Source organism: Chanos chanos, chromosome 3 (assembly GCF_902362185.1).
Source record: "Chanos chanos chromosome 3, fChaCha1.1, whole genome shotgun sequence".
NCBI classification, from domain to species: Eukaryota; Metazoa; Chordata; class Actinopteri; order Gonorynchiformes; family Chanidae; genus Chanos; species Chanos chanos.
Window position 1 is genome coordinate 19,047,879 of NC_044497.1, and position 24,737 is coordinate 19,072,615.

Sequence of the window (24,737 nt, forward strand, 5' to 3'; positions counted from 1 at the left end):
TTTTTATCAATGAACAAGGACATCTTCGAGTTAAACACCCTACTTCTGTAATGGGTTTGAACATCATTGTAAAAGGTAAAATATATGGTTTGTGTGAGGAGACATTTTGATAAATGATTCTTACCTCTGTGGTTCACGGCTTCAGAGAAAACTGATGTTTTTAGCCCTGGAAATAGTACAGTGAAGAAGACTGAAAAATCATTTACATATAATGAGATCCTTCAACTGTTTAAGTTCCTGTGGACCATATTCCTGTATAAATTCATATAGAAGTGTCATTATATTACTGGGTCATTTTAATGACCATTTTAGAATCATCAAACTAAAGACAACAGCCTTTAGTGAGTGAGAAGCTGTTTCCTTTGTGCAGCAGTTTACCTTTGGATGATGCAGTTCAAGATCCTGTCAACAGTCTCACCCGTCTCTTGGTCTTTTATAAAGCCACTCACCCTCTAAATAAGGAAACTGGCATTTTGTCAACTCCATTGTTATTTTTTTCAGATGAAGTGCAGAAGGGTGGGGTTAATAATATTTTATTTGTTCTCAGTGTGTGGAAAAGAGAGCAAGGTTGCTGCAGGGGATTTTAGGCAGAGAGATGTACATTAGATCTGCATTGGGACATAATTACATAGTGGTGACCTTCCCATTGACACTACTATTATAAAATGTAGAGGCACCTTTACATCACTCTGATGTGTCAACTCATACAAAACAACACTAACTAAAAAAAATATTTGTATTATACCCATAATAACCTCAAGCCATTAGCTATTACTGCAGTTATCCAGCTGTAGTGACAAAATACAGACATATTATCAGTTATTATCATATTATCATCACACCAGGTGTGCATGGAATGACCACCATCCTGTTAGGGTGCTTTGTTTGCAATGTTTTATTGTACATTGATCTGTTGTCGATCTGATGTTTTCTGTTTTTCTTTTAATGAGGAATGCCAATAAAATCACATTTGTAATAAAATCTCAAGTGTTGGGTTCCTTCTTTTATATTGTAAATGTATTACTACATGCCACTGTTCTTGTTGCTACAAATCGTTGTCTATTATATTATAAAAATGATCATAAATATACCTGTTATTCACTAGACACTACCATGTTGCTTGTCCCCATGAAACCTTTTTATTAACTGGTCTCTCACACCATTGCAGTGAGGCAAGTCTGACAGAAGCCATGAGATGCTCATCACCCTTGACAAATGTGATCATCAGTAGGTTTAAATTGCATACCATTCACTGCAGTTCATCTGGACATAGGGTACTCACTATGAAAAATGAATAACTAAAGAATAAATTCAGTTATACAGGATGTTCTTCATGACCAGTCTACACCAGTCTTAAAATACTATTTCTAGACCGAGTCTAAGATTGACCAGACTAATGATAGACAATTATGAGACCTGGGACTTTTTTGTTCTTTTCAAAAAAGTGTCACATATAAATCTGTGCTTTAGTTTTACAGATTGACAGTATATGTCAGCATGGGTTTTTATCAGCGCAAGACTGACCAAAAAAAAAAAAAAAGTGACTGCAGATGTATCACCAATCATAGCTGGGAGGTCAGCAGCCAGCTGGTGGAACTACTCCTCTCCTCATTGACACAGGACTGTCAACTTGCCTTTGTCCTTGAGTATAAAGATAACCCTGTGAAATTCCTGTCGAGTGCCTGTCTTTGATTGGGAAGAACAGCTTGCACAGTTGACTGGAACACTTCCATTTATGTAAGGCTGTGGAAAGGCTCAGTGAACTCAAAATATAAATAAAGACAAGTGTTATGAACACCTCAATGTATTTTAAGGTCAGCGCTACTCAGACAGTCCTCGAGCCGTGAGTAATCAGCAAGTGACGGTGTCATTTTACCATCCTCTGCATGCTCCTTCAGTCATGGGACCAGTGTGGTATCTCACAGTGTATGTTTCTCTAACCCAGGAAGGTTTTGTCTTACTGGGGTGTTGACATACATTTGGGTGCCCTTTCAGCTCTGATGGTTATGCCACCATACAGATTAATGTAAAGTGATATACTTAAATGAGAATGTGAAAAGGTCCTCTGAGTCTGTGGTTTTTCAAGTGTGTGTGTGGGGGGGGGGGGGGGGGGGGGTTTATACGCTGTTGTCATGATGTATGTAATGAGTTTTAGGCATATCTCCTTTAGATATTTCTAAGGGACATTCTATATTTTAAAGTTCCAAGGATATATACTATGTAGGGCTTATTCATACCACAAATCTTGATTCGGCGGTAAAAAGAAAAAAATCTAATTTAGACATGATCAATAATATTGAATACTAAACTGAATCCCGACACAGCAATGCTTCTCAGATTATATGGCATTGAGCGCTCAATCACATGGTGTCACATACGATTTGCTATCGTATAACAGCAGAAACAGCATTATTATTAGACAATGGAATCTGTCACATCTTATATCAGCATTGCCGCAGATGCTTGTTAAAATAAGTGAGACGTAAAAGCACTGTTGCATTAATCTAAATGATGTGGGAACCGTGCCAAGTGAAGACAGCTAAGGAGCATAGGTCAGGCTACTTAACAAGGTGTAAGAGTCTGTGACGAGTGTGAAGATTGCTCCCATTCTCAACGCCTCTTCAAAGGGTGCAATGGATCACTCAGGAAGGCTGTTAAGTCCATAGATGACCGACAGGACCCTGTTAAGAGTATTAACATCGTCAGTTAAAACATTTAACAACAGTGACGAAAGGGGTGTAAACAGAAGTGCCAAAAAGAATATTGGTAAATTGAGAGCAACAAATTAGATATATGAGATTAAAGAATTTTGAGAAAAATTATTCACAAACAATGTACGGGACTAAGGAATCAAGTCGGGATATAGGAAACACTGGATTATACACTATGGTGGTTTAATGTATTGACACGTAAAACTAAACTACAAATAAATAAAATAGATAAATAGCAACTGCAAATAGCAGTATTGCATTACTTTAATCTAGGTGTCTAAAGCTGCAGTCACATCATTAGGCCTTATCCAAACAATGTTAGTGCAGCAAATAAAGATACCTTGTTAATAGGAACAATTGTTCTCACTTAGTTTTTAGAGATCTTTGGCTATCCAAATCATTATCACAGACAACGCATTAATGTGACGTTAATTAACGTTGAAACGTAAAGAAAATTAGTCACTTTGTGCAAACACATTGCTGAGATGACCATTGTGATTATTCTTATCGACTCCTTTTCTTAATGACGGGTATGAGTCTATACTTCCGTGTCGTTTTGTTTTATACTGAGCTGATCTGAGCGGCTGCTGTGAATCTGACAAACGGTTATGTAGAGCACTAAGGTTGCTACACCATTACTCGCCTTGTCAGAACACACCTGACTCCCCCCGTCTACAGCTATAAAGGGCAAATGGATGTCAGGGGCTAATGTTTCAAGCAGTCTGCCATTGACGTTGTTTTGATCTTGCAGTCTCTGATGCAGCTGGCGTATTGTGTCTATTTGCGATGTCTTTTCTCCCACAGGGAGTCCACGTTGAGACCAGTTGATCATGAAGAGCAGTTCTCTGTAGAAAATCACTAGTAAATTATCTGTTGTTGTTAGCGTTACATGCCCTTTTTTTTTGTCAGTAATAACTGACCTCATTTCACTCTAAGTGAGCTCATCAGAGGGCTTCTTCATTAAATTAAACTATACAGAACACTCAAATATACAGTTCACAGTTTACTGTTTCCCATTATAGCAAATACTGGGGGAAAAAAACCCCTCACCTATATAGAATTAATCAGATATATGACGCTTATACGACTAGTATAGTATAGTATAGTATATGACATTATATGATGTTTGTGTCATTGAAACATATATATTTGAACAGTCCACATCACTGGACATCCATCTTACCTTGACTTCAACTGAAATTTGCTGGACACAATTCACATGCGTTCTTCTTTTTCATTGTCACCTCACTTATATGTCATTGTTTTGATGACTCTTGACAAATTGAGATTAGCAGGTATATTGGTTTACCAATACACTAACATTATCAACCGCTGACAAATTTCAGTTTGTGAATTGATGCTGAGTGACGATGAGTGTTGTGAGAGCAAAATCCTATCAATAGCAGGAATATGTAGTGCTCTAGAAGAGAACAAAGAGACAGTCATAGACGTAACATGGCAGGGAGCCCAGCTTGCCCATATCAAAACATGAGTGAGAGAAATATATAGCTGCTTTGCCATAAAAGGTAATGGTCTCAGGGCCTCTGTGCCCTTCCTCTGACCTTCAGGAATATATCTCACTTCAAACTCAACAACCTATTACATTATGTATTGAAACATTTTCTACTCAGACAATGTTAAATATAAAATTTGGATATAATAGAATATAATGCAAAAACATTGAGTATAACAAAAAAAACATGTATGGCCAGAGATGAACAAAGGCCCATAATGAGTAGTGAAAATAAAATCACCACTAAGTGAAAAATACTTTCTGCTTTGTATTACAATTTTGATAAACATGTGTGCTTAATTAGGGCAGCTATTTTTCTTAGAGGGTATGAAAACTCTCCAATTTAACTGTATCAATGAGAATGTATCTGCAGGTTCAACTTATGTGCCTCCAAATTTTTTTTGCAGAGTTCAACACCAGCTGAGGAGCATGGGTCCCTTTTACAGTGCTTAGCAGGGTCACTGCTAAAATACCACTTCATCCCTTCTGATCCCTTTCTGTAGCAGGGCCTTGAGTAAACTTTACAAGCACTGGGGTGCACTGTGCAGTAGATCATACTGTCTAAGTCAGCTGGCCTTGGTGAAGGATCACTTTAATACCACCCACAGATCCCTGTTAAGACATGCTTTGATGCTAACTGGGAATGCAAATGGAAAACACATACATGAATGTGTCTTTAGGGACTTGTCAAGGACATCCAAAGACAGAAGAGCATTTCCTTGTTTTTGGCACTCTGTCGTAGTGTGGGTACATTTTGATAACTTGAATCTTGAGAAGATGACAAGAAGCTAGCATATTTAGTACTTTTTTTCACAAAGTTTTTTTTTAATCCAGCACTGATGATATCTACAATTGGGAGAGAGAGTTTGTGAACCCTTAGGAATTATCTGTATTTCTGCATGAGCAGCTATTAAGATGTGATCTGATCTTCATTTAAGGCAGAATTATGAAATAAAGACTGTCTGGTTTAACAAACAACACACAAAAAATATTCCACTACTGCATCTTTATTGAACAAGTGGTTTGAACAGTCAAGATCATTGATGGAAAAGTATGTGAATCTCTAGGACAATGACATCTTGAAACTGGGCAACTGGGGTAACTGGGTTCAGGTATTCCATCTGATGAGTCACATGTGTCAGTCAACCCAGGTATGGGCTTGACCTGCTCTGCCATATATATGGGGAAAAACATAGTTTTGGTTACCTTCATAACAGAATTCTGTTACAGTGCAATATGCCCCCATCAAAAAGACTTCAAAAAGTCGAACTCTTTAGTAACTGTACACAGTGTTATGTTTGGAGAAAATGAAACACAGCATTCCAACACCAACACCTCATCCCAGTTGTGAAGCACGGTGAAGGGAGTGTGGTGGTGTGGGTCTTCTTCGATGCTGCAGGGCCAGGACGGCCTGCAGCGATGGAGGGACCAATGGGTTTCAAGCTCTATCAGGAAATTCTTCAGCAGATCGTCAGGGTGTCTCACTGTGATCTAAAACTCAAAAGAGGTTTACCTTACAGAGAAATGGCCCAGAATACTTCTAGGTCTGGTCGGCAGCTACAGAAAGCATTTGGTTGAGGTTATTGCCAATAATGATGGTTCCAAATACAAGAGTTCACAGACTTTTTCCATCAATGTCCTTGATTGTTAAAACTATTTGTTAAATAAAGATATGGCAATGGTAACGTGTTGTGTGTGTGTGTGTGTGTGTGTGTGTGTGTTGTTGCTATTGTTATTGTTCTTTGTTTGTTCTTCTTTTACACTTAGTTCCAGTCGAGCAATTTGATTGGATAAGAGGTATTTCATAAGTGCTAATGATCAGTATATCAGCACTAAAAATATGTGCAAGTATTGTTCTGCCTACAGAGGTGTACTGATATAGCTTTATGCTGATACAAAACAAAATTCTTATTTAATTTGCACGTGTTTAAGAAAGTAACACTGACCAAATTCATAAATGGCTATGGTCAGATTTTGGAAACAGATCTCTAGGTGTGCTGATATTGGAGAAAAACAAAATGAAGGAGACACTGCAAGGCAAACAGGGCTGTGAACTGTTTTCAAACTTGATTACGTTTGAAAAAATCAACACTGGCATAATCTGACGTAGCTCCTGGCTTGCTTTCACAGAATTACTTGTTGTTGCTGTATATAAACAGTTGTTTGATCATATTTTGAGCACTGATACTTACATTTACACTTCAACTTTTATTGATAGATGTTTTTCTGTGCATCACTTTTAACTGTGCATCATTCTAAGGATTAAGTTGTAATAAAGAGTTGTGTGTGATTCTGCAACAGTTCTGAATATTTACATGCTTATAATATATGCTAAGTAAAGCTTGGGGGAAGACAAACATTCAATTCGATTCACAATTAATTGATCTCTGGTCATCTTTAAATGTTTAGGTGTGCTCAGATCGCTCTGCAAGCTCAAGGTAAGGAATGGAGTAAGGAAGGCGGGATAGTCACAGACTGTTAAGTTGCGTCCTTGGTACTGATGATGAGAGGCGCTCACTTAAAGTGCAGCAGTTGATTTAGCATCGCACTTTACTGCTGATCGAACATTGTGTTTTCCACTAAAAAGTTCCAACCAATTTTCGGTGTCAAAACAACATTTCAGAGACACTGTATCCTCTCTGTAACATTTTCTGCGGTAACCCAGCAATGTGTTTGCTAGCTCAGTTAAACTTAGGATGGAAGGTCTGGGGAGACAGAAAAACAAACAGCTTAATCTAGCATAAGTGAATGCATTTGTTTTAAACCACACAGTTATTTTTAAACTTGTTTTTCCTGGTATCACACCCTTTTTTACCATTACACCATACTGCCACAGGACCAAGACTGTTTTTTTTTCACGTTTTATTTTTAGATTTGCTTAAAGAATTAGGAACATTATTACACCACTGTTTTTACTTGATAATTAATCTTAAGCAATCATTGTCATACATCTTATTACTATTGTCAAGTCATTTATTATTGATATTATTAAAATAGTTACTAATAATATTGGTATTATTAACAGTAACACAGAATTATCAAGTGCATTTTAAAGAAACTAATACTAGAGGTGGCAACAAGGAAGGTCTGCTTCACTCACATCCTTCCGTTGTTTGGCTAAATCCTTCTTTTTTTCTTTTTTTTTTACCAAGCTCAGAGTCCAAAACCCAGTGCTCACGTAAAGATGAAGAGCAGTTAGAAAGTCTTAGTGTTGAACGAAATACAAAAAAACACATCAGCATAGTTCAAAGACAGAAGCTTTCTATAACAGTCTCCCTGGTTTGCAGAGAAGATTCTGACCTCTTTGCAGTCCATTCTGACATAAAACAAGTGTCAACATCAGCATCTGGATTTATGATCGCTGTTTGCACTATTAGGGTCATCAGAACGTCAAAAGTGCCTTCCAGAGCAGACAAACATTGTAAGTGTATCATTAACGCTCCATTTCTTGGGTTAACGAGTCAAAAATGAATTCCCCCTTTTCTCATTCCAGCACGTACCAAATCAATTGACAACAACAAAAAAAAGGTAATGCCATTTTATAGTTGCCTTTAAATGAATGAATCTCAGAGGTGCTCGCACTGGATGCAATGACTGACTCATTCCCTGTTGACTGTATCTCTGGTTCTGCATTCGTAGCGTCGTCCTGCAATGCAGTACTAGAGTGGATAAGGAGTCTCCTTCTCCATTTCAGTTTGTGAGATGAACTTAAAATGTGTTTAATTTAATGGAGAAACATATTATCTTATTTACAAAAAACAGCCTTTGCATTTTCAGCCCTTGCTACAGTTTCTATGTCTCCGAATACTTTTAGCGAGTGTGTCGTGTTCTAAGTGGATCGTAAACCACCCATATGAGAGATCCCTTATGAAGGTGAGCTGGAGTGTTGTATTCCCTGACTTCTGGCTTTTTGGAATGAGACCCAACGTGCTGGCTGAGTAGATGCTAGCTCTGCTGTGTGGAGTGTCAGCGAGTGTGAAGGACCGTCAGTGACTTACAGCTTCTGGACTGTTACGCTTCGGTAAGGGCCTAAAAGGAGATGAGCTACGGTTGCTCTGCCCACATGTTTAGGAATGATCGTAATGATGTAATATTTAGAGGGCTTGACTGTGCGGTCCCACGCACCAGGTCTATCAGCCAAACGGACCCCATTTCTATTTCCCTTCATGACTCATTGACATGTTTAAAGTTGGAGGGATGGCTGAGGTGATGTAGCGAGTGTGCATTTCGTTGGCTGACTAGGTCTCTGGATTGGGTGTAGCAAGCAAGGGCACATTGTCCCTCCTCCTCCGGCCCAGCGGGGGGCGCCGGTACTGCTCTCCATCAGCTAGAGTCTGGGGCAGAGGTTTCCGTTTACTCTCGGGGAGGAGCAGGATGGAGAGGACAGCCAGCAGGGCCAGAGAGGAGTAAATCACATGGTGAAGGAAGTAGCCATAGTGGTTACGTAGATCCATGATGGGCGAGCTTAGGCGTCCTACACACCCCAGAGCCATAATCATACCCACGGCACTGCCCCTGTACAAAGACCAGAGGAGGATTACAACAAAACCCCTCAAAATCCAATCCTGGAGACACTCTATCCTACCGCTTTATGTCCTGTTCTCTTTGTGTTTCTAAAGTCAACAGGCACCTGATCCAACTAATTACATCTGATTGATCTTGTTTAATGACGATCCAGAGCAAAAGGCAAATTGAGCCTTGGTGTCACAGGAATGCATCTAATAAGTAGTGGATTAAAATACCTCACACTGAAGCATCAAGCCTACTTAAGCTTTGTTAACCTGTTTGCATTTTGGGTCATCAGAGGTATGTATTTAAAAAAACTAATTTAAAAAGATCAATCTGTAACAGCTGTACTGCCAATATCCATCAATATTTTGAACAAATGCAAATGACAAAATACAACTGAATCCAATGCCTTTCTGCTTACAGCTACGCAGAATATTTTCCAAGCTGTGTATGAGACAATCAGAGGCAATACATACACCAAACCTCAATTAATGTACCAGGCTGGATTGACATCTTATGAGCCACATTCATTTATTTATATTTCTGCACTGTTAATATGGATGTCATCCTGCTGGTTTGGAGACAAAGTAAGGACAGGAGGACCTGTGAGGAGAGAGGGGCGTGGCATGCATGTAGGTGATTACCTGATTAGAGTGGGCATGATCTCAGCGCTGAAGAGAATGCAGAGCGAGGCGGCAGCCTGGGAGGAGAACAGCCCCATCACAGAGAACACAGTAATGGCCGACTCACTCAGATCTAAACAGACGCAAAAACACCAATGAAAGAGTCATCACAGAGCTGTGTGGAAATGAACAAAAGGACCTACCCTCAAGTTTAGAAAAAAAAACAGGGTGTCATTCCTGTCAATGCAGGTAAGTTAACTTTTACACTAACATAATTTGCTAAAGAAGGATAATGCCAGTGCCAGATGAGTGGTTAGACAACCCTGCCTGGGACAGAGGAAGAACAGGAGTATCACATCTGGAGTGAACACCAGCATGCTTTACTCTACGATCAGGTTGGCTGGCTTGGAGTGTTACATATTTGTGTCATTCTGCTGTTCTGCCACATGGTGGAGTAACAACACAGTTTTCTAAGGACAGGGACATTGACAAGGGCATCTCCAGCTTCTCTCTCAGTTTGCAAAACATGAAGTGGAAAAACACATTCGCAATACATTCACGAGAGTCTGCTTTTATCTTACTGATATTAAAAAATGAAACGCACACTTCCAGCGGACATTATCAATAATATAAAATAGACGCTGACTTACACTCCACTAGCCCGAGCAAGATTAGAGATGCAAGTCCCGTCATGGTCATTGCTAGCAGCAGGATTCCACGGCGACCGCACCTGTCCACCGTTGCCCAGAGCAGCAGCAAGGCCCCGCCCCCTGCACACACTGACAGAAGGTAGGTCCAATAAAAACTAGGGGTGGTGCCTCTCACGTCACCTCTGAAGGAGCTGTAGCAGTGACTAATCCCGTGAGAAATGAACCTAAGCATAAAACACAAAGACAGCCAGCGAGAGAGAGAGAGAGAGAGAGAGAGAGAGAGAGAGAGAACCACCCTTTAAATGCCTCAAATGCTTACATACAAAGTACAAAGGCAGGGAGCCAGGTATTATTCTCTGGCATTTACTATATGTGCTCACCAACTGTACCAGTCTAGTTATTCCACATATTTCACTTAAACAGCAAGCATTGTGGAATGTGAATTTGTCATACATGAAGAAATGCATCACAGTTCAGACAAAACTGTAATCTCAAAGAGAGTCAGAACTGTCATCTCAAAGTAAAACAGGACTGTAATCTCACAGTAAGACAGGACTGTCATCTCACAGTAAAACAGGACTATAATCTCAAAGTGAGACAGAATTGTAACCTCTTGGTGAGACAGAACTGTAATCTCACTGTGAAAAATAACTGTATTGTCATGGTGAGAGAGGTATGGTACTACTATGTCATGTTAAAATGGCCAACAAAGAAAACAAGCTCAAAGAGATGTAGATGTTATTTGACACCTTCTTTGGAAACACAGAAATGGAGTGAGAACATGACTTACGAGGTGAATCCTAGAACACACATGTTCTTCCAGATGTTCCTGCTGTGCAGAAGTTCGGGGAAGGAGAGATGTGGATGCCCTGAAGAGGACTGCTCAGATTCCAGCTCTGTGTATACAACAACATCACAATAACGATAGATGATCTCCACAAAGTGGGCACAGAACTAGCAACAAGAGAAAATACAGCATACTGAAAAAACAGCGCTCCCGTATGACATGAGCAAAGCCCTTTTACAAATGACCAACCGAAATGTGGAAAGACATCTAGTCAGACACCTAACCAGCCCCCTGCCTCCCTTTAATGAATGCTGGGCACATTATGTCTGACATTTCCAAAATTGCAGAGGGTTCTCGACGGACCTGTGAAGCTCTCGTCATCCCGCTCTCTGTCTCTCCGCTCACTTCGCTCACTGAAGGAATTCATGTCTCCTGACCTTTCAGAGAGCAAGAGCCAGCGAGGAGACTCTGGGAACACCCCCGGAATACTGAAGAGCAACAAACAGACATAAGCCACCTCTAAAAACTAATGATGCCGACATTACAGAAAACACAGAGGCAATGCTCAGCACTTAGCTAGAAATAACAGAATGAGCTTAGTAGATTGTTTGGGTGTCTTGGCACTCAAAGTCCTCTTTAGAACAACAGTTGCCAAGGTGATGCACCATACAGACAGGTGTTAATATGTTCTGACATGAGCTAAGGTCTAGATGTTACTTTGGGAATTTTTGGATCAATACTCTCCAATGCTACTCAACTGCAGTCAGCTTACATTAAGGACAATAAACAAAACTGCAAATAGCACAGCCTGATTCCTCCATGGCACTCCCTCAGTTTCCATAACACTAACCCGTAGCACAGGAACAGGGACAGAGGAGCTGCACCAGCTCCTAACAGGCCCCTCCAGGACTGACAACCAAGGGCCACACCAAGCAACAATAATTCTCCAGCAACCGTCATTAGGCCCGCCACCATGGTGACCAGCAGACGTAATGAAGGGTCACAGAGCTCCAGACCTAGTATTAATAAAGGAACACAAGACAGATCTCACTGGGGATTTCAGCAACAGAATTCATATTTCTTTGAATGCTTCTGCATAGACCTGCTACTCGCTTTGCATAAGGATTTTTCTTATCTACGTGATGTGTTGGACATTATTTTCACGGACATGAAGAGCTCATCAAAGGATCCGTCAACTGTCAACAGACGTGAGTAATCATTATCGTGATTATGCTGTTCCAGCTTGTCAGGCTGACAGTTGATATTGTATTTACAAATATGAGAAAATCTGATGTGTGTGTGTGGCACAATTTTGACATATTGAAGAGTTATCCTGATGTCAAACTCACGAGTGATGTAAAGAGTGAGGTAGACTCCGGCACTCGCTGCAGCCAGACAAAATCGCATGGTGATGAAAACAGGCGGCGAAGGAGAGACACACACCAGCACACCAAAGATCACAGAGAGGGTCAAAGAGGCCAGCAGGGTCTTCTGCCTGCCTAACCTGGTAAAATGAGAAAGAAATGAATATGACAAGGGTGGCTCAATTTGTAGTCATTTTTAGAGTATCATTCAATTCTTCGAAAACAAACTTCATAATATTACAGCCTGGACAGTTGAAAGACAGAAGACTATTTTGAAATTTGCAGTATAACTGCAATCATGTTTTTGCAGCCAGTCCCAGGCTTGGCCACTAATCAGCATCTGCACAGAGCACGGCCCAGTCTCATACACTGTGTGTGTGTGTGTGTGTGTGTGTGTGTGTGTTCTTACCGGTCAGCTGCGTAGCCTAAGCCTAGACATCCTGTCAGTATCCCAAGTATGAAGCACACCTCCTCCACTGGAACCAGCCAGTACTGAGTACACACCAAATCCCACTGGGGACAGGAGTGAGAGGAGAAGAGAAAACCCAGGCAGGAAGTGAATTGAAAGATGGCATGGCTGAGCAGACAAATGCATTATGAATGTAATCAGCCAATCAGAAATGCATCCTGTGACCAAGAAGGGATATGAGTGTAGTCCAGCTCACTAAAAGCAATTAGACTGCACATGAGACTCCGTACTGACAGATTTCCACTATTACTATCACTTAGTGTTTCATTATTTTGTATCACTTTGATCTGATTTTGATCTGTGTGTGTGAAGGTCAGAGTTATAACATGTTACAGAGATAAGGTTTTGTTTTTCTTTCAAACACAACCAAAAACTATCAGAAATAATGCCTGACTCAACTGGAACCACAAAGGGCTCCGTCACCAACTGGCACAAATCATCACTCGCCTTTAAAAGGTAACATTGATGACACGTTTGTGAGCAAGAGATAAGAACAACAAAACCTGCCCGTAAACAAGTTTGCTAGGTCACCGGACCAGTTTTTGCATTTGCAAGTCATCAGGAATCTATTTCATACTAACCCTTTAAATTAGTCACCAGAATGTTAGTCAAATCACTATTCTTATATACTGAGCCAAAGTATAATTGTGTGTAACAAAAAATTTACAGCAACACTAGTTAAAGGGAAGGTTTTCTTCTTACCATCATGTTCTTACTGTACATCAAGGTGTGGAGATTTCATGTTAGCTCTGTTATCTTTGCTAATGTTAGCGTTCTTACAGCAGGAAACAAAGGGATGAACAAGGCCAGGTTCTGAACCAACCAAACCATTCCTAGTGCGTGTCCACTATTTGGTGCTACGCTTTGGTAATTGTCAGAATGTTGGAGATAGCTGTTCTGACAGAACTGTTTTCCAGCAAGAACACAACGGTGGAGGAAAAACTAAGCAAACCTTTCCCTTAAGTGTAAAGTCAAACACACCCACAAAGTGTTGAAAAAGGTGACGTCCATTCAAAGTCTTTACTCAAGCACTTCACTGAGCATGCTTTTATCTCCCTCTGTCACGACTGCACAAACTCTTTGCAGAATGGAACAATTTAACAAGTGTTAACATTCAATAAAGCCTTACTGATTCACAAGCCTTTACAATTCACAAACCTTTCTTACGCTTTATTCATTAAATTTAATTTCTACTGATTACATAATCTGAAGCAGTGAGATTTGAGTGGGACACTGGACAGTATCAAGAATCAAAAGAGAAAATGACTTTTTGTTATAGATAACAGTTCAGTGCCACATGAGGAGCTAGAGGTGAAGCTGGATGGCTGCCTCATGATGTGTCTGAGACTGTCTTACCCATATGGTGTATGATCAGTGTAAAACACCATTACATTCATGTGAACCGTGCCCTTTAGCAGACAGAGAAATACTAAACAAATACGAAACTGGCAGAGCGCCCAGTGAGAGAGCAGTGGCATTTTAGCTTGGGCAGTAGAGATAAGAAATCATTTATAAGACATACAAAATCAACAACAACTTCACAGCTCATGCTGAGTGACATTCTACATTAGCAGAGTCACTGAGACAGGGTAAGGACCACACAGGAATTTCACAGTTTGGTGACGTTTAAAGAAAAGTAATTACACACCGCGACAAAACAGGGGCATGACTCTTCTGTCATTTAAGTTTACGGTGACAATCGATACTAGAGACTGTAAAGCTATTCTATCAAAGTGAAAAATTTCTTTGTAAGTTTGCAAGTATGTCATGCTACCTTTTTTTTTTTTTTTTTTTTTTTTTACATTTGGACTTTGTCAGCTGCTAAGTTCCATTTGGAGTTACACTGAGGGTGTGGAAAGTACAAACTTAATTATGTCCCAGTAGACTCTCAAGATGTCAAAATGATGTGTTCGAGTAGAAACCACTTTCAGTCATACACCAGGACTTCAGAATAATATTTACTATTTCAACTAAGACAGACCAGGTGACCAACAGCATTACCAGAAATGTTTTGCCCCTACCTCAGTCACAATGTTATTCTGTAACCCTTCTGTGACGTTGTAGTCCCACCCGGCCTCACAGTTCACCACACCAGCCTGGGTCCCATTAACAAACAGATACTGCTTGCACTGGGACAGGCCCCCACTCTCACCTTCTCTGTCACCCTTCTCCCAAGGCAGGGAGGAGTTGAGCACCTGGGGGCTGGGTGGAGGTCCGGGGAGACGACAGTGGTGGGGCGAAGCAAGAGTGAGTAGGGGGTCAGAGGAGAGCAGGAAGGCGAGGAAAAGGTTTGGCAAAATGGAGAGGCAGATGAGTAGTCTCTGCTTCTTCCGTCCCAGAGCCAGGACCATCACCTCCCCTGTGGGCGGCAGGGAGACGGGCAGGGGAAGTGTAGAGGGAGCGGGAGACAACGGTGTTGGGGAGGAAGGGAGAGAGGGAGGGGGCGGTGGACAGGGCGAAGGGGAAGCAAGCGGAGAAGGTGGTGACGTCATGGCTCAGAGAGGGTGTGTGTGTGTGTGTGTGTGTGTGTGTGTGTCTGCTCTTCAAAAAAGCTTTGGATCTGGTGTTTCTCCCCTCTTCTGGAGTAAGGCTGACTTGTTTGATGTGTGTATTCATGTAGTGGAGGAGTAAAAAAAAGGAGAAAGAGAGAGAGAGAGAAAGATAGACTTGTGGTCTGTGTCTCTCCCTCTCTCCCTTCCTCTTTCCACCTCTTGAGTAACACAGTGGGGAATTATCTGTGAAGAAGAAAAATGCTGAAATGAGATCACTGTTACGTTGTCTTTCACAGCAAAAACTACATAACTACAGCCCTTACAACGCATGCAGACTTTTGCTCGATTCATTTATGTCTGGGGATTTTACGACACAGTTTAATCACATCGCAGAAGAGGGACAAAAATGGAAATTGCTTTAAAATCTGTTAAGTGTTTGTAAAAGTAGCCCTCAGTGACAATTAGTTCACGCATATACTGTAATTACACACTCTCAGTAATAAAAATTTAAAATGTGTTAAAAACATCGAACTAAAAAAACGAAACAAAAAAAAATATCACTCTAATTCAATAACGCTTTCATCGGTTATTTAAAAAAAGATCCCATGCCTGAGAGATGAAGTAAGCACAGCTAATAGGCTTAATTTTACATGCGCCGCAAATGTTTCTTTCTGTGAGCCGGACATGTTGTACTGAACCCAGCCTTTGTTAAGTGCACATGGTACATTATGATAATATGGAGCAAGCTGCAGGCCAGGAAGTACTGTTGGAGGAATTCAGATGTTATATAAGCGGTGTTACAGAGTCTATGCTACCGCAGTAACCAAACTGAGAAGTGAAAGCTGTTGAATAAGGAAAATGCATGTCAGCGTGGACTATGGAAATACTGGCTTAAGTAAATAGGGTAATATGTTGGTCGCCTGTAAGGTACTGGTCGGCGATGACGTATTGATCTCTGACACCGACACATCCCAGGTTAACTAGTAACTGAACGAACATTTCGTTTTTCACCTTAGAAACAGCAACATTTCACATTTTAATTTGTAACAGAATTACACTTACCCCTTGTTTGGCAATTTTCGCGACACTACACAAAGTGTCTTTACAAGAACGGTTATAGCCTGTAATGTTTCCCAATTTCAGTTCCCAGTAAATGGGATGAAAATGAAATCCAGCGAGGGTGAAGTTCAACGGAATGACAAACAAATTTTAGAAAAGACTACTGCTAGATTTCCGATTATGCATTCCGCATTCCCTTCCCAGTCAGAGCATCTATTTTAGTAGCTAGCCTGTTGTATTCCTCCAACTCGCACCTAGTTTGACACTGTGTCTGAGAAATTTCGCTTTGGAAACGGAATGTCTCGGCCCTTAGCGGACACAATTCAGATTCGGGTACACCTCCGAGGTCAGTTTGTTTTCATGACAAAAACGTTGATGCTTGACTTCTGCCGTTTCTGGTCTTCACAGCTGTCATCCGACCCAAGTTTATGTCCGCCGACAAAAAACACATACATTAAATAAAACATCCGACACGGCCACTTTAAAGGGATGGCCATGAGCTAACCGGTTTCTCTGGGACAAAGAGATGGTGGAAGATTGCAACGAATGAGCTTTCGGAAAGGCAGCCCATCTTTCGTAAACAATCGGATACATTCGTTAGAGTTTTCCAAAATTCAGTCGAGGCCCGCATGGTGGGGCCATTGAGACATGCTTTACTCTTTATCGTTCACAGGACTGTTTTCAAGAGTAAAAATGGTCCGACAACACTTTGTGACGCAGTATTTGAAATGGACTCGGTCCAAGCTGCTTGGTCCTATTTACTCTTGTGGCTTGTGATTCAGTGACAGACACAAGGGATCTTGAAGAGAAAACGAGACGTCTCATTTCTGAACTTAAAAAGCCCATTTTCTGAATACTCCTATAACCGACAGTAGCCTCGACAGGACAGTTCATCATAAACAAAATTCTGCTCTGTTGCAGTTAAACTGTAGAATATTACCGTGTGAACCAAATAAATACATTTTCATCCACTCAGCATGGCAGACGGGCGCACGTCTTATACCGAAAGACAGCCGCACTCTCTTTCTCATTCACTATCAGCAACACTTAAGAGTGATAATTGTGAGATGTATATAAACTGTGCGTATAAAGAATACAGTATATGGTTTGGTTACCATTTGGTTTCGCTGAGCTCATTAATACATGTCGAGGTAAATCCTGAGTGAATGCTGAGTTAACCTGTTTCTCTCGTCCAACACACTTCATTGTATCGTTGACCTTGTGTGAACCTACATGTGACAAATAAAACTTAAACTGAACTGAACTAATCCATCAATTCACCTTTAATTATCTGCAGTGGTTAGCAATTGTAAATTCTTAAGGATTAATTCATAATTAACAATAAACAGACAGTTCTTTAGTAAGAATTTTATAAAAGAGCCTGACACCATTTTACTTATGTTTCAGTACATCATTTTCGTTGTATCTGAAGCTGATTTCAGCTCGCTTCATCCAGATGCTACTGGTGCCTCAGCGCCAGAACTTTCAGGCATCGCAAGAGTTGTCTCCCTAATGCTGTTTGCCTGTTAGATAAAAGCTGATCTACACCAATGACTCCTTATGTTCACAACACAGCACACACCTTATGTTTATAATAACACAACATGTTTAGTTTAGTTTAAGTTTAAGAGTTTATTTGTCATATGTAGGTTAACACAGGGTCAACGGTACAATGAAATGTGTGAGAAGAGAGAAACAGGTCAACTCAGCAATAAGAGCACACTAGTTGTAAGAATGAGTACAATAGGGATTTAAATAAATAAAGAGTAGGACACTAAGGAGTAGAAGAGCAAAACAGGGGATTTAAAAAAAATAAGAGTAGGAGAATAAGGAGTTAACTAAGAAAGAAAATATAAAGAGAGTTATAAATATATAAAAGGAGTTAACTAAGAAAGAAAATATAAAAAGAGAGGTATGAGCAATGAACAATAAGGTACAAGGAGGGTGCACAATAAATATAACAGAATATGGAACAGAATATGAAATATACACTATATACATGTGAAGGAGGCTTAAATTTAAAGTTTAAAGTGGTGAGTGTGAACAATGGTATTGCGCATGGGGGATGTACAGCTTTATGTACCAGTGTAAGTGTCAGTGCAGTATCATGTATACATTGTGAATCAACATGTATACCTGTATCCAGTGTCTGTTGGTGCACGATATGTATGTCTAATTCCGTGTAAATTTTTCTTTGACTTGAATGCCTGCTCTCGACAATTGCACACCCACGTGATATCCCTTTGTCATTGTGCTGTAATTATGTATATTAGAGTGATTGTCTTGGCAAAGTATAACCAGTATTTCTCTGTAATCTGTGTTAAGGCTCAGTCGAACAAAAACAAATTTCTAGTGAAGAAATATTCTTGGCGAATAAAGCTGGTATTCTATTCTATTTTGTTCTGTTCTATTCTATTCTGTTCTATTCTATTCTGCTCTATTCTATTCTATTCTATTCTATTCTATTCTATAAGTATCTGAGAATTACTCACATTTCTGTACAAGAGATATTTCCACAGCTTTACAATTACACTAGTGTCTGACTTGGCAGAGGCAAGCATTCTGTTGGGAAAAAGGCCAAAGCAGACTGAATGCTGGTTGTTTCAAATCGTAGGTTGTCTGTTCAAATCCATTTCTTGGCTATACAGTGTTGAGAAATTTGGATTTAGTTGCAAAACTGTCTTTCCTAATCTTGTGGCCAGGATTAGGAAAGTCCTGGGACCACAAATTACCCCATAGAGATACGGATGAAAATTTCAACATGCTAACAATTGAAGTACACATTTCAACATATGTGAACTTGTATATTCACAGCAGGTTCACTCATTGTTCCTCACTGTTTGCAGCTCTCGTGATTAGAAGCACCGTCCTACTCTGTCTGTCTGCCCGCCCTCCTCCCCCGTCTCTCTCTCTCTTTCTCTCTCTCTCTCTCTCTCTCTCTCTGTGTCTCTCCCTCTCTCTGTCCCCAACACCCTCTTCTTTTAAATTGTGCTCTTATACCAACAAGAGTTTAACAATTTTGAATTATCACAACTGTCATCTGTCCTCTTGCGCTGGCATAAACTTCATAGTGTGGTTACAAGCAAAACATGCATAGGAGAACTGAGCGGGTTTGTCCGCTTCCCATCCATTATCAGTCTACCTTCTTACTGCAGTGGAAGCCACAGGAAGGCTCTTGCACTCCTTAACTCTGATGCTATCTCCTGTTTGCTGTCCCACGCAATGTTGAAATCTCACCCATCCCACTGAAGCCTACCACTGCTCCTTTCCACACACACACACACACACACGCACACACACACACACACACAAACGTCCGTGTCATTGTGTCTGTTTGTAACGGCCTCGGTGATGTGACAAGGGAAGGAGCCTGTACATACACACTGAAATATTTCTTTCCAGTTTCACCGACTAAAATATTGAGATTTGTGAGGTTCATGGGCAATGCAGAAAACCACCCGGTGCTGACAGTTAGTTAGTACGACATACATGGACAAAGACTTCAGAATTTTATTTAACATCTGTACCTGAAAATGAGAGGTTAAAGGGACAGTTGACCATAATTTCAACATTTCCTTTAGTCTTCCCTACATAAAAAGTAACTGACAAGGGGAAACCGACATGAGCTCTTGCAGTTTACCAACAAAAAATACTGTGTTAACAGACTTAATGTACATTACTGATATTAAAGCACAGAGATTTTACTGTTTTATTGAAATTGCAATTTATCTGAAAATCTTCATAAATATACCTTGTCAGAAATGCATAACAAACAAATCCTGAGATTAGCAAAAATATAAACAAAACATTCTGTGATGGACTGGTGACCTGCCCAGGGTGTTTCCCCACCTTTTGCCCAGTGAGCGCTGGGACAGGCTCCAGCACCCCCCGCAACCCTAATTAGGATAAGCAGCTTAGAAAATGAATGAACGAATAAATAAGCATAACACTGACGAAAAAAAATTTCAACTTCTAACGTAAACCTGTATGCTAGTGCAATTAGAATTGTTGATGCCGACTTGTAATCTAAAGACAAAACATAAAAAATAAAAAGGCAAAACATAGAGACTAACAAGACTAAAAACATACCAAAAATGAACTGAAGTGATGTGTTGACTGAAAAGTGCTTCAAGTCAAAAGTAAACTGATTAGAAGATAGACTGACAAAACTTTTTCCTTTTAGAAATATACATACTGTTTCACTGGTTACTCAACTTTGAACTTTAATTGTAGTAAATTTATTTGATCAAACTAATCATCTAATATTACACTACCTAACATCTTTGCCAGTGTATGTACCAACCTAAAACACGCAAAGCATCCTTTGATGAAGTGTATATAATTTATTTATCGCCATGGTGTGATCAGTAAATTTGTGAAATTTTCTAGTATCACTCTCTTCCACTGTAGCGGAGAGTGGGCTGATTTGAACCAGCAGTTAAAACGAACTATGGTCAGCGAAATTATTTGTGTTATGCTAAAACTCAGAGGAGAGAATATTTTTTTCTGCAACGAGTAACTGTATCAGGACCAGATCCATGCATATTTTAATATTGGGAGACTTTAATTTTTTTAAAAACAGCATAATCAACATTGTGTAAATAATAAGTGAATGTTTACATAAGCTACATTACACAGTTATAAGTGTTGCAAATGCAGCAGTGGTCCCCATTGCAGAGATAGGTCATTTAGTCAAGATAGTTAATGTGCAGTAAACTAGGGGATCTGCCCTAGAGTGAGGGAAAAGAAAAGAAAAGAAAAGAAAAGGTTAGCAATAGAGGTTTGGAGAGAAAATATGATGTTGACATCTGTGGTACTCCGTGGTGTTAATACAACTTGATGTAAAAATAATAATTCAATCCTCCAGTATCCGTGAGATATAATGATAGACTTACATGTTTTTAGGGGTGTAATAAAAAAGATCAACTTTTTTGGCTCTTATATTAGTAGGTTGCGCTCCTTTGCACGTCTGATTTTTTTTTCTAAACCTGTACAATGTCCTGAAACATATGTGGCAGTTTTAGTTAGCATGTCGAGTGGTGATGTTACGTAGGTTATGAAAATGACTTGCGTGACTTCTTTCTCCCACATATCATATTGACCACAGACCAATCGCAGAACATTACCGAAAAGGACTGTATAATTATTTAATTCATACACAACATATATACTATTTTGTTTCTCCCCACTCCCCCAACCCCCCGCCCCCGTTTGTAAAGAAACTGAACGGGAGTGCCTGATTAATTGTTACTGTGTTTTAATTGTCAATAATAAAACAAGGCAACACAAAATAATATATAGATGCATTTTAAGTTAATTTTGCCGGCGAGTCAACATTTTTTGGCGTATACCTTACACATGAGAACGTTTTGTCGCAAATGTAAACAATACCAGATTCAATCTTCTAAATAACCGTAGAGATCAAGTTATGTATGTGGAATCCAGTCCCGATACAAGTTCTGTACACTCAATATGAAATGTGTGTGAGGACGGACGAACAAAACTTTTTTCTTTCACATTTTCAAACCATTATCCATGCATGACAGCTGATCATGGCAGTAATGCCGGCAATTCTCAGGCATCGAGGAGAAACCGCTTCCCGAAGCATGCTGAAGAATGTCAGAAAACAATGATTGCAGACACAAAGCACAATGTGTCCTACTCAACATTTCTGTGAAAGAAAAACGAAATATAAATTCGAGAAAAAAAGTATAGACTTGCAAACAAACAGGAAAACACGTCGTATAAATGCTCAAGTTGCCTGTAAATACCAGCCAAGAGAGAGTGAGTATAAACTAGGATAGAAATTTGAAAAAAAAAAACACACAAAAAACATCAACAACAAAAAAGGATTATTTGCATTGACGCTGTGCCCACTATGCACTCAACAGTTGTCTCCCCGCGTTTGTTCCTCCACTTTAGGCCGCAAGTGGCGCTGTGACAGAAAGTGCCGGAGCGTTTCCAGCTCTTGTGTTAACTGGTTGATGAGGGTTTGCAACTGACGGTTCTCTTCTTGGAGCTGGAGCGCACGCTGCTGCGTGAGCTGGATTCGACGACGAGCTTTGTCGCGACTCTTCCTCACCGCGATGTTGTTTCTCTCGCGTCGAAGTCGATACTCGGCGCTGTCTTTGTTCAAACCCCTTTTCTGGGTGGACTGCCGCAGGGCTGACGGAGGGGGAGGCAGGAGGAACTGGGAGAAGTCCTTTATCCGCGGAGGTTTATGATATCCGCATTCAGATTACAAGAATGTCAAATCAAGAAAAAAAAATAAAGTTAATAATATAATAATATTAGAACAACAAACACGTAATAAAAAAGGTATCACTCCGATAAAATAAACTGAATACGTTATACAAAAGTTTCTCAGCTAGTGTCTCTAAAATCCAGTGGCTCATTTACTTTATCTCTCTGAGCTCTCACACACACGTGTCCATCAGATGTTAAGCCCCACAATCACTGAATTCAATATAGTGTGCCATTATCTAAAACGTTTTAGATTAATTAACGTTATCTGAACTTTGGAAGCTTTGAGAATTAAATAATTCTGAAAACAGTGTGTGTGTAGGACACTTCTGTCAAGGTTTGAAACAAGCTGTATGAGGACCAACCCAGTGTCTTTTGAGCTGTCCCTTTTAAAAGGGTTCGTCTTTCATTACAATATAAATCTACTGTCCTTTAGGTCCTTAGAAAATGGGAAAAAACCTACATACATATATACCATCTCCGAACACAGAGATCATCTATAGGCCTACATACGCTCTTACCTGCTGTGTCATATGGCTATGTTGTGCCGTTCTCTCTGAAGCTGAGGTGGTGAGACAGGTTGAGTAAGACAAGTAGGGTAACCCCATGAGCTGTTCAGTGCCTCTGTCATTGTTGGTCCTGGAGAGTCCCTGACTACCCAGAGTTAGACCGTATCCTACCTCATCTGTCTGGGCCATGGCATTGGTCAGTGGATTGAGTGCTGGCGTGGTGGAGTCTGGAGTCAAAGCCAGGCTGTTGACCGAGGAGGAGGTGTGGGTCAAAGGGGAAAACATGGGTGACACAGCACTGTGGGAGACAGATATCTGGAGAGGAATAGACGGAATACATATAATAACATCTCAAAGTGTTGTTACATAACATCTCATATGTTATTATTCAACAGACAATTACATTATCTATGAATTATTTAAAAATATTATATAGAAAGAAAAAAAACATTAGCTCAGATGGTTTAGACTGATCCTCTCTTAAGTTATTTTTTGGTAAATAAGTGCTTCCAAATTCATACACTTTCAAAATGTCATACACCTTCAAAGTGTCACTAAAATATAATGTCCTGTTTAAAGTACCTTCATACATGTTTTATTTGGAATTGGATTTTTTATACTTGCCTTTTTATCTTACTCTTTTCTTTAATTCAGCTACAGATGTCTCTCTTAATGTCTCTCTCTCTCTCTCTCTCTCTGTCTCTCTGTCTTTCTCTCTCTCTCTCTCTCTCTCTCTCTCTCTGTGCCTAAATTCCGTTATGTTACAGGTAGTCATAAAGATCATGACACCATCATTTCCTCTGACCCAACCCCCCTCTCTCTCTCTCTCTCTCTGTCTCTGACTCTCCTCTCTCTCTCCTCCCTTCTTCATCCCTCTTTAATGTATCGTACTGGCTTATTGTTATACCCTCTTTAATGCAGTCTTCTCTCTGCTTTGTGATGTTCTCACATCTGCTTCTCATCTCTTATTGTCTTCTACAGAGACCCATCCTGTTTACTGACATTAGGACTAAAGGCTTTGTTTAACATTTTGGTAAGACTGATATGTCTTGCATTGATAAAACTGAAGTTATGCACATATTTATTATACATCGAGTTAATGGGGTCGTTGTCCTCAGTTACACAAACTAATTGAAGCTGAAATTTAACAATACAGGTTGCTCTGCTGATGCAGCTACTGATCAGTTTTACGTTTTCCCTATACGAGGAGATGTCATTTCGCTTCTAGAGAGCCAAGCGCCTCCTGCAGGACAACAGGCACACTTGCACCAGTTAAGCTGCATGTAGAAAAAGGGAGAAAGGAAAAAAGATGGTTTATTGCCTACAGATGGACGTAATATACTGTATGAGACAATAAAGGTCAGGCCATAGTATTGATAAACAGCTTACAAAATACTTTAGAAATGTAGCATTTACATAACAATTAAACAATAACTAAAATCTTGCTCAGATCTGAAATGACCTAGAATTAGAATATTACCACCACCAAACACTGTAATCACCAACTTTTCATTGCACTCCATAAATTTAAGAGATCCACAAATGAAAGATTTCATTTGCTTGTAGTCAAGGGTCAGCTATGTTTCAGCATTATTTTAAACAAGAATTGCTGATAGACTAGAATTGTCTTCCCAGCGATTCAGAAACCCTTAGGGGTGCAGGTGCAGTTTAAGTGACTGTGATGGAAATGTCAGCTGTCAATTAAATTCATTTTTTGAAATATATTTTAAAATAAAAAATATTAAATGAAAAAATGAAAATGTAATGCTTCATGTGACTTTGTAGGCTATGTAAGAAACAGTGATAGA

The 24,737-nt window shown here is 39.9% G+C and overlaps 2 protein-coding genes across 2 annotated transcripts; both read right to left on the minus strand.

Annotated features, from left to right (window-relative positions):
- Positions 1-8,045: 8,045 nt before the first annotated feature.
- slc22a17 (solute carrier family 22 member 17) lies at positions 8,046-15,238 on the minus strand. The gene is made up of 9 exons (XM_030769689.1): positions 14,648-15,238; positions 12,567-12,670; positions 12,143-12,297; positions 11,644-11,809; positions 11,157-11,281; positions 10,797-10,902; positions 10,007-10,230; positions 9,378-9,489; positions 8,046-8,739 (listed from the first exon to the last, which is right to left on the minus strand). Exons 1-9 carry the CDS (start codon positions 15,116-15,118, stop codon positions 8,463-8,465), a joined length of 1,740 nt encoding a protein of 579 aa, XP_030625549.1. The 5' UTR covers positions 15,119-15,238; the 3' UTR covers positions 8,046-8,462.
- A 6,823-nt stretch (positions 15,239-22,061) lies between these two features.
- On the minus strand, positions 22,062-23,517 carry cebp1 (CCAAT/enhancer binding protein (C/EBP) 1). The gene is made up of 3 exons (XM_030767632.1): positions 23,512-23,517; positions 22,942-23,244; positions 22,062-22,379 (listed from the first exon to the last, which is right to left on the minus strand). The coding sequence occupies exons 1-3, from the start codon at positions 23,515-23,517 to the stop codon at positions 22,062-22,064; spliced, it is 627 nt and encodes a 208-aa protein (XP_030623492.1).
- Positions 23,518-24,737: the final 1,220 nt, after the last annotated feature.